The 15,865-nt window shown below is 37.5% G+C and overlaps 1 protein-coding gene across 3 annotated transcripts in view; it reads left to right on the plus strand.

Moving 5' to 3' along the window:
- Window positions 1–15,865, plus strand: part of heg1 (heart development protein with EGF-like domains 1) — a 61,040-nt gene that overhangs the window by 12,352 nt on the left and 32,823 nt on the right. For all 3 annotated transcript variants that reach the window (XM_062068858.1, XM_062068857.1, XM_062068856.1), the window contains exon 2: window positions 7,401–8,340. In XM_062068858.1, the coding sequence (XP_061924842.1) occupies window positions 7,401–8,340 (940 nt within the window). The remainder of the gene's footprint in view (window positions 1–7,400; window positions 8,341–15,865) is intronic.

Genomic DNA, 15,865 nt, shown 5'->3' on the forward strand with positions numbered 1-15,865 from the left:
TTCCACATTTTTCAACTGATTCAAAATGGTAAAATGGTAAATGGGTTGTACTTGTATAGCGCTTTTCTACCTTTTTTAAGGAACTCAAAGCGCTTTGACACTATTTCCACATTCACACACACACATTCACTCATTCACACACTGATGGCGGGAGCTGCCATGCACAGCGCTAACCAGGCCCATCAGGAGCAAGGGTGAAGTGTTTTGCTCAAGGACACAACGGACGTGACTAGGATGGTAGAAGGTGGGGATTGAACCAGTAACCCTCAGATTGCTGGCACGGCCACTCCCAACTTCGCCACACCGTCAAACCATTCCACATTCAACACATTCCACCATCCTGGAAATAAAAACTACAGTTTTTCCAAGTTCAAAAAAATTCCAGGATTCTCCAGAATTCCTGGTTTTCCAAAGACCCATTTCCACCCTTTTTTGTGGCTACTACTCCTTCCACATTTTTCAACGCGTTTCACTGTCAAAACATTCCTCCTAGTCATGTCCGTTGTGTCCTTGGGCAAGACACTTCACCCTTGCTCCTGATGGGTGCTGGTTAGCGCCTTGCATGGCAGCTCCCGCCATCAGTGTGTGAATGTGTGTGTGAATGTGGAAATACTGTCAAAGCGCTTTAAGGCTGAAACGACGCGTCGACGTCATCGGTTACGTAAATACGTCGACGCCGTTTTTGTGCGTCGACGCGTCGCATATTTACGTCACACTACCGTTATGACGGAGCGCAAAGCAGACGATGCGAGCGAGGGGAAAAAAGCACGCCAAAAGTGGTCAAAAGTGTGGGAGTATTTCAATAAACGGCCTAATAATGTTGTTGTATGCACACTGTGTCGAGCGGTAATGGCCTATCATAGCAGCACAACGGCTATGAATGAACAATTGAAAAGAAAACACCTGACAACGTTCTTGCCATCACCATCAACTAGTCAATCGTCCGCGTGAGTATACGTTGTCATCATTACACAAAAACATGAATGTGTCATTTGTATCTGCGTTGTAAATTCATAAACTAAAGCACCGTTTCGCTCTGAGAGGCGCGTTTGGCGTGCCTGTTCAGTGTTTACAAAGACGTGCTCCTCTTTAACGCTAACGTTAATTAGTTGTGCGAATACCTTTTACAACATTAACAGTTACATATACTATGTACAAACGAACAATTAACTTTCACTTTAATCATACTATCATCATCATCATCATCGGTCTTACCTCTGAGGTCCAGCCACATCGACCCCTTCTGAGCGCAGTCACGCCAAATTTCTTCCCCCCTACAAAAACCTCCCCCCCACCCATTTACTTACTGTTATTCATTTACGCATATGTCCACGAGTCAAATGTGCATTCAGTCAGGAATATCCTCAAGTTAATGTGTCCGATTAATACAGACGTTTTGTTAACGCTATATGATTAAATAAAAAAAACAATTTACAAACACAAGGATGACGTGACCGGAAGTAAATGGGGGGGAAGGTTTTTGTAGGGGGTAAGAAATTTGGCGTGCCAGCGCCTATTTTCACCTGCTGGGAATATTGTAAACAAGAAAAGAAGCAGCCTCACCCCAGAGCATGTAGACATGCTAAGGCGAAGTTGGTAGAGTGGCCGTGACCGCAATCGGAGGGTTGCTGGTTACTGAGGTTCAATCCCCACCTTCTACCATCCTAGTCACGTCCGTTGTGTCCTTGGGCAAGACACTTCACCCTTGCTCCTGATGGCTGCTGGTTAGCGCCTTGCATGGCAGCTCCCGCCATCAGTGTGTGAATGGGTGAATGTGGAAATACTGTCAAAGCGCTTTGAGTACCTTGAAGGTAGAAAAGCGCTATACAAGTATAACCCATTTATCATTTATAACCTTTCTTCATTACAACTGTTAGTCACTCACTGGAATAAGTAGAATTGGTTATTGTGTACTGTGTTGGACTGGATGTTTATTTTGCACATTTTAAAAGCAATAATTAATGTTTACAGTGCTCCAGAATATTTACATTGGCACTTTTTTGTGCTAGATGTTTATCTTTTTTTTTGCACTAGATGTTTATCTTTTTTTTTGCACATTTTAAAGCAAAATAAGCAATACTTTTACTTTTGTTGAAATGTTTACAATGTTGTTACAGAATATTTCGTTTTGCACTTTTTTGTATTGGATGTTTGTCTTTATTTTTGCACATTTTAGCAAATAAGCAATACTTTTACTTTTGTTGAAATGTTTACACTGTTGTTACAGAATATTTCGTTTTGCACTTTTTTGTATTGGATGTTTATCTTTATTTTTGCACATTTTAAAGCAAAATAAGCAATACTTTTACTTTTGTTGAAATGTTTACACTGTTGTTACAGAATATTTCGTTTTGCAGTTTTTTGTATTGGATGTTTGTCTTTATTTTTGCACATTTTAAAGCAAAATAAGCAATACTTTTACTTTTGTTGAAATGTTTACACTGTTGTTACAGAATATTTCGTTTTGCACTTTTTTGTATTGGATGTTTATCTTTATTTTTGCACATTTTAAAGCAAAATAAGCAATACTTTTACTTTTGAAATGCTTATACTATTGCACAATATTAAGATTTGCACTGGATGTTTACTTTTATATTTGCACATTAAAAAGCAAATAAGCTACTTTTAATTTTGTTAAATGTTAAAAGTTTTAAATGTTTACATTGTTACAGAATATTTTGTCATGTTGTTGTCAATGTTGACTGAGTGGCCATACTTTTTTTTTTGTAAATAAAAGCCATGCCTTTTGAAAAAACTGGCCTACATTTATTTTTTCATCTTCATTTTTGATTAAAAAAAAAAATCGGTAAAAGGAAAAATAATCTATAGATTAATCGAAAAAAATAATCTATAGATTAACTGATTAATCGAAAAAATAATCTATAGATTAATCGATAGAAAAATAATCATTAGCTGCAGCCTTAAAGCGCTTTGAGTACCTTGAAGGTAGAAAAGCGCTATACAATATATATATATATACCATTTATTTATTTATTTAGTTAGGACAAAAAACTAAGTTGTTTTTTTAAATGGAAAAAATCCCGGTTTCCACGAAATTCCAGGAATTCCGTAATACTATTTCTCAATTCAACATGTTACTACTTTAACATTTCTCGACCGCTTTGAAAAATTCCAACACCAACTCATTCAGACCATTTTCCAAAAAAATCTTGCAATTCCCGAAATTCCCACATTTTTGGGAAATTCCCATTGAAATCAATGGTACATTCTTCAAAGTTCCACAACTCCCAAATTTTTTGTCTGATTCAAACCATTCCAACTTCAAACTGTTCAGCCTATTTAGGAATGGCGGGCTTTCCCTTGACAAATTACAAAAATTCACAGATTTCCCAGAATTCCAGGTTTTCCGGGACATTTTTCCCATTCAAAATGAACTGGCCATTTTTTAGACTTCCACCATTTCCACGTTTTTCAACTGATTCAAACCATTCCACCTTCAACACATACCACCATCCTGGAAAGTAAAGCGACCATTTTTCCAAGTTCAAAAAAATTCCAGGATTTTCCAGAATTCCTGGTTTTCCAAAGCCACATTTCCATCCATTTTTCTGGCGACTACTCCTTCCACATTTTTCAATGCATTTAAACCGTTTCACCGTCAAAACATTCCTCTTAATTAGGACAAACAATTAAGTTGTTTTTTTTAAATGGGAAAAATCCCAAAATTCCAGGAATTCCGTAATACTATTTCTCAATTCAACATGTTACTACTTCAACATTTCTCGACGGATTTGAAAAATTCCAACAACTCATTCAGACCATTTTCAAAAAAATTCCCGCATTTCCCGAAATTCCCACATTTTTTGGGAAATTCCCATTGAAATCAATGGGATATTCTTCAAAGTTCCACAACCCTCACATTTTTTATCCGATTCAAACCATTCCAACTTCAAAATAGAATAGAATAGAATGCCTTTTATTGTCACTACACACAGGTACAAGGAGATTAAAAGCAACTCCAGTATCAGTGCGACAGTCTACAAATATGCAAAACATAGGAAGGAAAGAAAAGAAAAATAGTGCAAGAGTGCAAAATATTCAGCCTGATCAGGAATTATGTGCTCTCTTTCAACAATTAGTTATTTTGAAGTTCAACTTCAGCATTGGAGCATTCACACACAACTCCTTCAGGCATTGCTTCATCTAGTTCTTCAAATACTATTGAGATTCTTAAAATGATATTTATTTGTATGTGTAAATCTATTTGTTGACTAGCACTTGCTTCAAATATAAAGCTTATTCTTTTTTCCCCATTATCTACTGTATTCACATTTAACCCCAGGTCAAGTGTCCCAACCATGTAAGTAATACCTCTGTAGTGGGCCTGACATAAATCCCTGTTGCATGCACTGGATATGATTTCATGCATATGATCGGTATCAGACTTTTTTTTTATTGGTATCGTTTTTTCCTTCCACAACTACATCAGCAGATATAACATATACACATACGATACCAGTATTTAGTGTTTAAAACATAAATAATAGTCACGTGGATGCAGTAAATAATAACTTGAGCACCAGCCCTTTTGCCCTCCTTGAGAAAAGTTCCCTTTTGTTGGAGCCCAATTTTTTGAAATTAATTTAAGAATAACAATTACTCTCATTGTCAATAATTGCAGCGATGGAGTCGCTCGACATGTAATGCAACACTCGCAGTGTGGGCTCATTAAGGGAGCGCCACGAGTTTCATGTTCAATCAAATAACATGACACAGATGGATGGACATGAAGACGACAGAAAATATATTTCTGCCAAAAATGCAAACTTTGTGTAAATATCTTGACATATATGAGATTATTGTATAAGTAAAGAAGAGCAGAAAGCAGCTCACACATTCTCATACTTTCTGCAACATCCAGGAAAAAATTATGTCTCAACTAAAATCTACACAAAGGAGCACAGAATTGTTTTTATTTAAATGTTGACAATATTTCAGGAGGAAACCTTACAATGTATCGAATCCATAAAGTGTTATACAATTGTATAAAATGTATTAAATTAGTTATTGTTATGTAGAGAAATGTCAAATTTTTTTCAAATTTTCCCATGAGATTTTCCATATTTTGAAATGCAAATTTTAATGCTCCTTTTAGACCGAGGGTCGGCAACCCAAAATGTCGAAAGAGCCATATTGGACCCAAAAAAACAAATCTGTCTGGAGCCGCACAAAATTAAACACCTTATATAAGTGTTATAATGAAGACAACACATGAGTTTAGTTATATTAGCCTACTATCAAAATGACTTTAAAGGCCTACTGAAATGAAATTTTCTTATTTAAACAGGGATAGCAGGTCCATTCTATGTGTCATACTTGATCATTTCGCGATATTGCCATATTTTTGCTGAAAGGATTTAGTAGAGAACAACGACAATAAAGTTCGCAACTTTTGGTCGCTGATAAAAAAGCCTTGCCTGTACCGGGAGTAGCGTGACGTCACAGGTTGTGGAGCTCCTCACATCTGCACATTGTTTACAATCATTCCCACCAGCAGCGAGAGCGATTCGGACCGAGAAAGCGACGATTACCCCATTAATTTGAGCCAGGATGAAAGATTCGTGGATGAGGAAAGTGAGAGTGAAGGATTAGAGTGCAGTGCAGGACGCCAGGATGTATCTTTTTTCGCTCTGACCGTAACTTAGGTACAAGGGTTCATTGGATTCCACACTTCCTCCTTTTTCTATTGTGGATCACGGATTTGTATTTTAAACCACCTCGGACTTCACCACGATCATCGGTGCGGTCGGCGGCCCGGAGACGGAGGAAGTCAACCCAGACACCGGTGAGGACAGCGGCGCGGCGGCGGACGGCGTTGTGTTGCTGTAGCCAGCCGCTAATACACCGATCCCACCTACAGCTTTCTTCTTTGCTGTCTTCATTGTTCATTAAACAAATTGCAAAAGATTCACCAACACAGATGTCCAGAATACTGTGGTATTTTGCGATGAAAACAGACGACTTAATAGCTGGCCACAATGGTGTCCCAATATGTCCGCACGATCCGTGACGTCACGCGCAAACGTCATCATACCGAGACATTTTCAGCCGGATATTTCCCGGGAAATTTAAAATGTCACTTTATAAGTTAACCCGGCTGTATTGGCATGTGTTGCAATGTTAAGATTTCATCATTGATATATAAACTATCAGACTGCGTGGTCGGTAGTAGTGGCTTTCAGTAGGCCTTTAAAAGTCTCATACAGTATATGTTTTATAATGAAGACAACACATGATTTTAGTTGTATTAGACTACTATTAAAATTACTTTAAAAGTCTTATATATGTTTTATAATGAAGACAACACATGATTTTAGTTGTATTAGCCTACTATTAAAATTACTTTAAAAGTCTTATATATGTTTTATAATGAAGACAACACATGATTTTAGTTGTATTAGCCTACTATCAAAATGACTTTAAAAGTCTTATATATGTTATATAATGAAGACAACACATGATTTTAGTTGTATTAGCCTAGTATCAAAATTACTTTAAAAGTCTTATATATGTTTTATAATGAAGACAACACATGATTTTAGTTATATTAGCCTACTATCAAAATGACTTTAAAAGTCTTATATATGTTATATAATGAAAACAACACATGATTTTAGTTATATTAGCCTACTATCAAAATGACTTTAAAAGTCTTATATATGTTATATAATGAAGACAACACATGATTTTAGTTGTATTAGCCTACTATCAAAATGACTTTAAAAGTCTTATATATGTTATATAATGAAGACAACACATGATTTTAGTTATATTAGCCTACTATCAAAATGACTTTAAAAGTCTTATATATGTTATATAATGAAGACAACACATGATTTTAGTTGTATTAGCCTACTATCAAAATTACTTTAAAAGTCTTATATATGTTATATAATGAAGACAACACATGATTTTAGTTGTATTAGCCTACTATCAAAATTACTTTAAAAGTCTTATATATGTTATATAATGAAGACAACACATGATTTTAGTTGTATTAGCCTACTATCAAAATTACTTTAAAAGTCTTATATATGTTATATAATGAAGACAACACATGATTTTAGTTGTATTAGCCTACTATCAAAATTACTTTAAAAGTCTTATATAAGTGTTACAATGAAGACAACACATGATGTAAGTGTCTATATTAGCTATATTAGCCTACTATCAAAATGACTTTAAAAGTCTTATATAGGTGTTATAATGAAGACAACACAAATGAATATGGCCTCCAAATATCACTTATCAACCTCCTTGACTACTAATAATCTGTATCGGCCCTGAAAAACCATTATCAGTCGATATATTGTTTTCTCGCGATGTGTGTAACATGGCTAGCTATTTGCTAAACACGCTGATGTTTTGTCTTTCCTCAGATACTGAGCAACCACAAACCCTGAGAGAAACCAGCACCAGGTCCCAGGAGACCATCGGTGCGTCCACTGAGATGTTTACGTCCTCCACAGTCGGTCACTCCTCCGAAACCAGCAGCAGCAGCAGTAGCGACTCCCCGCAAACACGACATCTTCCCGACGTGTCACTCGGTATCTCTGATCGAGCACTGTCTCCTCGGACGGTGACAGAGGACCTGCCGCGGGACAGCCCGCGCTCGAGTGTGCGCACGGGGGAGCCCGCGTCGTCCCCGTCGCAGACACAGGCCCTCACGGACCGCGTCTTCAACGCCACCGCCGTCAGTCGGGCTGGCGAGAGGACGCTGCTGTCCGTCACCTCCTCTTCCTCCAGCAATAGCTCGGCGGTCACACAGGACTTCAGCTCCCATCAGCCCCGCTCCACCTGGAGCGTCGCATCCACCGTGGAGACTGAGGACTACACCCACAGCGCCCCGTCCACCAGGAGTGAAGAAACCAGGAGCCGCTCTTTAACTGCGTCTTCGTCTTCAGAGCCTGACAGCCCAGAGACCCCCGCAGGGACCCAAACTCTTGTTGGACCTCTAAATACCACCAAACACCAATACATCCCAACATCTGAGGAACCTTCACAGTCAACATGCGGGACCTCCAGCACAGACCCCATCCATGAGTCCACCTCATCCACGCCTCCTGCTGGACGCCCCACGCTCGCATCATACCCATATTCCACCCTCCGGCCCTCCACGGAATCTTCCGTCGGAACCGGCAGCTTCAGCACTCGGAGGCACGAGGCCACCGAGAGTTCACCCGAGAGCAGAGAGGAAAGTGTGAGCTTTATTGTCACCACAGCGCCCCCTCTGGTCAGCAGCACAACTAACCAGTATGACTCTCAGAGGGAAACAACTGCAGTCTTCATCGCCACGACAACAGTCACAGGAACTGACAGGTAAGTGCTCAATGTCATAGGAGGAGGTTTTTTTCTATTGTCATACCGTATTTTACGGACTATAGAGCACGCCGGTATTTAAGCCTCACCCTCTAAATTTAGTCTAAAAACTTTTTTTTTTAATTAATTAGCCACACCGGACTATGAGTCACAGATATATACGTTGTGAAATTAATTATTTACACAGAAATATTTTGTAAATTTTTACTTTTTAAGGTCAAGGCAAGTGTAGCCTTAAAGGAGGACTCTCTTAATTACCGATTCCGATATCAACCGATACCGATATATACAGTCGTGGAATCAACACATTATTATGCCTAATTTTGTTGTGATGCCCCACTGCATGCATTAAACAATGTAACAAGGTTTTTCAAAATAAATCAACTCAAGTTATGGGAAAAAATGCCAACATGGCACTGCCATATTTATTATTGAAGTCACAAAGTGCATTATTTTTTTTAACATGCCTCAAAACAGCAGCTTGGATATTGGGACATGCTCTCCTTGAGAGAGCATGTGGAGGTTGAGGTGGGCGGGGTTGGGGGGGTGGGGTTTAGGGGTAGGGGTTAGCGAGGGTGTATATTGTAGCGTCCCGGAAGAGTTAGTGCTGCAAGGGATTCTGGGTATTTGTTCTGTTGTGTTTATGTTGTGTTACGGTACGGCAGTTCTCCCGAAATGTGTTTGTCATTCTTGTTTGGTGTGGGTTCACAGTGTGGCGCATATTTGTAACAGTGTTAAAGTTGTTTATACAACCACCCTCAGTGTGACCTGTTTGGCTGTTGACCAAGTATGGCTTGCATTCACTTGTGTGTGTAAAAGCCGTAGATATTTTGTGATTGAGACGGCACGCAAAGGCAGTGCCTTTAAAGTTTATTGACGCTCTGTACTTCTCCCTACGTCCGTGTACACAGCGGCGTTTTAAACAGTCATAAATTTTACTTTTTGAAACCGATACCGATAATTTTGAAACCGATACAGAGATATTACATTTTAAAGCATTTATCGTCCGATAATATCGGCAGTCCGATATTATCGGACATCCCTATCTCAGTCTCGTGGTCGGTTAACCTTTGACACAATCTTCCAAAACGACTGCGCCCACATTGTTTATACCGATTAACGTTAATTATGCGATGTCTTATACAGTTGAAAATTTAACAAAAAAATGTATGTCTGGGTGTTTTTATCAAGTTATTCGACGGGACAATTACGTTACAATTGTCCATTGTAGAGAGGTCATGGTATGAACATTTCTTATCACGGTTATTATTATCGCGGTCATTTTAAATGTGCTCCAAATTTTCAAAAACTACTTATACAAAAATACTTTAACCAAGTTTTATTTTTAAAGATGCTGCAGCGCTTCAATATTCAGGAAGTAAGCAGTTGCCTAAAATGCATTAATAAATGACGTTTTTTTGGTAATTATAAATTTTAACCGTAGTACTAACCGTCTGGAATTTTCCCGTGGTTTATCATTACCGTTTATCGTTACATCCCTAGTCCTTTAACAAGTAAAGAGTCAAGGGCGGGCCCGGCATGTTCTTGCCGTCAATGATGCTAATTTTTTTTAGGGCATTACAGCAAGTCACGAGGGCGGTCGTGGCAAATGCCACGGTTAAATTCGAGCCCTGTTAACATTCCTCAGGCATGTGATTTTTTTCCGTCTATATTCGGGAATCTGTCTTTTTTTATCTCTGCAAAAATATAAAAAAATATTTTCAGTTTTTCTTAATTTTTTCCGACCTACAATGTGTGTTAAAATCTTGATCCGTCTCTTTGCCATACCTGCCAACAACTACGGTTTTCCTGTAATGAATACGGTTTTTGATAATCCAGTGGTAAAAAATACGGTTTTCCATTAAAAATTATGAACTTAAAAATCGAAGCTACATAGCGAAGCAACTCCACAAAATATATGGGAAACTTCAATGATGATTGGTTGGTTTACGTATAAGAACATCCATGATTGGTTGGATGGTTTACTATTTAGAGTCACGATTGGTTAAGATTGGGGCTAAACAGTACGGACAGACCAATCAGAGGCAAGATAGGGCAGGTCATGGAACCAGGAAGGGAAATCACAATAGACATCCCTAATGACGACGAGAGAGTCGGAGATGAGAAAAGGGAATGTTTAAGCGGGCGATTAATACATAAAAAAAAAATAGTGGAAGATGGCAGATTTAGATTTTTTTTTTAGTGATGTAGACGTAGTCCAGGAAACCCACAATGCGTCTACTTGACCACATTTGGACAAATGTATACGTCTGGATAAAACAATGGCCAACATTTGAGTTGTTTACCATTTAGAAGAGACATAAATTGTCTATAAAATCCAAGGCAGAATCCACAGAAACAAAAAGGAAAATGCAAGCTGCTCAGAAATTTGCCAGGAAGGCTCATGTCAGAGCCATCGAAGCAAAAATGCCAAAGTAATGTGTGAATGAAGCAAAGTAATGTGTAAATAATGTCATTAACCATCTGTGGCTGTGAAGTGAACACTAGTAAGGTTGTACGTTTGTAAATACTGTATAGAGTAGGCTAACCCATGTGGTTCCTGTGGATGTGAACACAAGTTGTAATGACTGTAGTGGCTAAATAACATTTTGACTGAAACAGACATAGTGATTCATTTGGATGAATGGGGTATGTATTTATGTCAACTCTGTTGATCACTTTTCAGTTCTTTAAACACTAAAACATCTTTATATGGTGCTTTTTTTTGCAAATGTTTGCATGTTCGATTGCTGACAAACCAAGGATCCCCTTGTCCCCCCACCAGGGCATCGCACTGGACATGGCTAGGGACCTGCTGCCCCTAGATCAGGGGTCACCAACGCGGTGCCCGCGGGCACCAGGTAGCCCGTAAGGACCAGATGAGTAGCCCGCCGGCCTGTTCTAAAAATAGCTCAAATAGCAGCACTTACCAGTGAGCTGCCTCTATTTTTTAAATTGTATTTATTTACTAACAAGCTGGTCTCGCTTTGCCCGACATTTTTAATTCTAAGAGAGACAAAACTCAAATAGAATTTGAAAATCCAAGAAAATATTTTAAAGACTTGGTCTTCACTTGTTTAAATTCATTAATTTTTTACTTTGCTTCTTATAACTTTCAGAAAGACAATTTTAGAGAAAAAATACAACCTTAAAAATTATTTTAGTATTTTTAAACACATATACCTTTTTACCTTTTAAATGCCTTCCTCTTCTTTCCTGACAATTTAAATCAATGTTCAAGTATTTTTTATTTTTTTATTGTAAAGAATAATAAATACATTTTAATTTAATTCTTCATTTTAGCTTCTGTTTTTTCGACGAAGAATATTTGTGAAATATTTCTTCAAACTTATTATGATTAAAATTCAAAAAAATGATTCTGTCAAATCTAGAAAATCTGTAGAATCAAATTTAAATCTTATTTCAAAGTCTTTTGAATTTCTTTTAAAATTTTTGTTCTGGAAATTCTAGAAGAAATAATGATTTGTCTTTGTTAGAAATATAGCTTGGTCCAATTTGTTATATATTCTAACAAAGTGTAGATTGGATTTTAACCTATTTAAAACATGCCATCAAAATTCTAAAATTAATCTTAATCAGGAAAAATTACTAATGATGTTCCATAAATAATTTTTTAAAGTTTTTCTCTTCTTTTTTTCGGTTGAATTTTGAATTTTAAAGAGTCGAAATTGAAAATAAACAATGTTTCAAAATTTGTCATTTTTTTCGTGTTTTCTCCTCTTTTAAACCGTTCAATTAAGTGTAAATACCATTAATTATTAATAATAACGTCAAAGGTAAATTGAGCAAATTGGCTATTTCTGGCAATTTATTTAAGTGTGTATCAAACTGGTAGCCCTTCGCATTAATCAGTACCCAAGAAGTAGCTCTTGGTTTCAAAAAGGTTGGTGACCCCTGCCCTAGACCCTCGGCTTATTTTCAGTCTTTTTCATCGAGTTCAAATCACTTGCCTGATACCTTAATTGTTTCCAAACAGTGTCTGTAATACGGCAGTAAAACGGCTGATTAGGCCTGGGCCGATATTGGGTAAGTCAATTAACCAACGATAAATGAAAATTAAGTCGGTAAGTTTTCCAGCGTGGGTAAATCGCCATGTTTTTTTTTATCGGTATTAGCAGATGCGCGCGTTTGTGCTATAGCACAATGAAAAGAAGAGGGTGAATCATTTTGTCCTTCATTAGGTGTCTTTGACTCTTTGTGCAGTGAGGCCATGCTCCTGGCCCGTGAGCATCACACAGTGCAGGGTTGGCCAACTCGCGGCTCCCGGGCCACATGCGGCTCTTACGCTCATATTGAAGTTTGTCTTTGTGTTTTTTTAATGTGCGTGTTTGGCGAACGAAACAGTTCGCAAGAGCGGTCACTCTTTTGCATCGGTATCTCTGGGGGTTTGTACTAAAAATAAACGGTAGTAATGATAACCGTTACAAATGGTCATAAACGGGTTTAAACACATTACTTATTTATGTTTACAGTGAACATGTTATCAGGTTCAAACACTGATGACATCTATTAAACAAGACAAGAAGAAAGGAATTAAACAGAGACAGAATTAAATTTGGCTCAATTGAGGAGAGATGTCTGGACTGTACTCTTTGAACAGTCTCACCACGCTCTGACGAAAGATTGTCCGCCTCCTCTTTTATTTGGACTTTCCCTGATTACATGGCAACAGCTGTTTCTAAGGGACGGGGGTCGTAAACAGCCATCGCCTTTGATTACAAACAGTTCAAAGAAAAGGTCATAAAACAGTTCAAAGAATAGGTCCCTGGAGGGGAGTCAGGTCCTGCTTCCTCTTCGCTTTGTAGATCTCGGGTCAAGACAATATCTTTCTATGGATTACAATACATCAAAGAAACAGAACACCTTCATGTTGCTTCCCATACTACACAGTGGCGTTTTACAAGCCTTCTGCTTGGTAGGATCAAAGACAGCTTTTGTCCTCTCGGAACTCATTGAAACACAAAGTTTTGTGATAACTTAGATACAATTATTCTTACAGATGTGATATGCTGTTTTTGCTCAAACTGTTCGATAAACTTGACCAGTTCGAGTTGAAACTGACGGACGTCCGTTCAACAGGAAGTGAACTCACGTGACGTCACACAAACCGGAATTGAAACAACCGATCACCCTTTACAATTTAACATGGAAGAAGATAAACCTATTTAAACACACAAAGAAAAAATAATATGGCTCTTATTAAACTACAACACTATTTGATACGTCTATTTATTTCAGTTTTTACAAAAAACAACTTTGTTGAAACATTTTTGTGTGTATCAAGTATTTTTGAAACACATCCAACAATATTATAATGACGATGATGATAACCGTGATGACGTTGGTTACAATAACTTTATTTAGTCATTTTGTTTATTGTTTTGGTTGTGTATATATGAGGGCCCCCCACCACCTTCTTAACAAAGACAGAAACTATGTTTTGCTATTGGTTGTGATTTTTATTCTAGTGCAAAATTTTGCTCACAGGCAAAGTATATTTTGTTTTTAATATTTGTTTGTTTTATTTGACTTGGTATTTAAAAGTTTCTATTCTAATGACAATGTTAAAATATACAAGAAATACAAGTTTGAAAGGATATATTTCTATTATTATTATGTATTGTCATTACATCAATGGTTAATTTGGTCTCCAAAAATAATGTCAATTATATCCTTTATTGCCAATAATTTGTAGGTCGATATATTGTCGAGCAAAATTAGTTATCGGCTGTTCAAAAAACCCGAAGTCATGGTCATGGACCCATTAGCTGCGCAAGCTAGCTCTCCAATCAGCTAAACAGACTCAATAACTCCACTGTGACGTTTTGGGGAATTTACTGAGGAATTTGTGCAACTGAAACAATACAAAAAGAATGCCATTGTAAATTAACGTCACGTCACCTGGGGGCGCTATCCACCAAGCAGGTTTAGGCAGCCAAACTACAGCAATGTATAGACCCTAACAACCGCGTTTTATCAAACTTTGGAGTATAGCACATTTCTTATATTTTTTTATACATTTTATTTATACAGTTCTGCACTTTTGTTCCTACCTGTTGTTTCCATGTACCCGAATAGGGAACGGACGAGGGTTGAAAAGAAAAGAAGTGAGAACAATTTCTCTTGTGTATCAATAATGTGGGTTTTTTCCCACCAAAATATATATATTTATCAACAGTTTTAACTAATGCATTTTTTATTTATATTAATTACATGTCTATTGCGACATTAATTGATATTGTTTTATCCACCCAGCCCTACTGATTAGTGCCTTTCAATACCAATCGCAATACCGTCTCCAAACACAGTGTGGAGCTGCTCCCCTAAGATGATAATCACCTCCATTTCTGCAAATAAACTACATTTCTTAACCTCTTAAGGCCCAAGCTGTTTGTTTACATGTTTTTTTTTCATTTCTCTTTGCTATTTGGGCTTATTGGACCCTAATTAGAATAAAAACTAAGAATCATCTTTTGATATGATGTACGTAGTCCATAAGTACACAAACGTGTACTTTATGCTAATTCTTATTTTTACACTTTTTTTTTCAAAATTCCATTGTATGTTATACTCTTCTGACACCACCAGATGGCAATATAAGTGTCCACATAAGCGGCCATAAGAAATAAGAGCTAAGAGGTGCTGTCCACACATGTGGCCACTAAGCCTTTAGAGGTTTTTAACATCATTATCAATTATATTATCACTGGAGGATGAGGCTAAACATGTTACACACCGAGAGGAAGCTAGGAGCAGGCATGCTAATAGCAATGCTAACCACAAAGTTAGAGTGAAACAAGAGAATAAATAATTGTTTGGTAAAGTTAAAGAAGTTCAGCAGATATTAACAACAATTAATAAGAGTTTTAGAGAGGATAATAGAACAACTGTTGGTGTGTCAATATTGTCACAGTCAGTAAATTGGTGGTGCGTCGATATCAAGGGTAGTATCAGTATTTGACCGATACCAGTGATTACATCAATATTTTTATTTGTTCCAAAAAAATTTTTTTGCTGTTTTTGTTAATGTTTGTTGGTAATTTCCGAGACACAGGAGGACTTTGAGACAAAAACTAAAGTATATTGTAGCGTCATGGAAGAGTTAGTGATGCAAGGGGTTCTGGGTATTTGTTCTGTTGTGTTTATGTTGTGTTACGGTGCGGATGTTCTCCCGAAATGGGTTTGTCATTCTTGTTTGGTGTGGGTTCACAGTGTGGCGCATATTTGTAACAGTGTTAAAGTTGTTTATACGGCCACCCTCAGTGTGACCTGTATGGCTGTTGACCAACTATGCCTTGCATTCACTTGTGTGTGTGTGTGAAAAGCCGTAGATATTATGTGACTGGGCCGGCACGCAAAGGCAGTGCCTTTAAGGTTTATTGGCGCTCTGTACTTCTCCCTACATCCGTGTACACAGCGGCGTTTTAAAAAGTCATACATTTTACTTTTTGAAACTGATACCGATAATTTCCGATATTACATTTTAAAGCATTTATCAAACAAT

Source organism: Entelurus aequoreus, linkage group LG14 (genome assembly GCF_033978785.1).
Source record: "Entelurus aequoreus isolate RoL-2023_Sb linkage group LG14, RoL_Eaeq_v1.1, whole genome shotgun sequence".
Lineage (NCBI taxonomy): Eukaryota > Metazoa > Chordata > Actinopteri > Syngnathiformes > Syngnathidae > Entelurus > Entelurus aequoreus.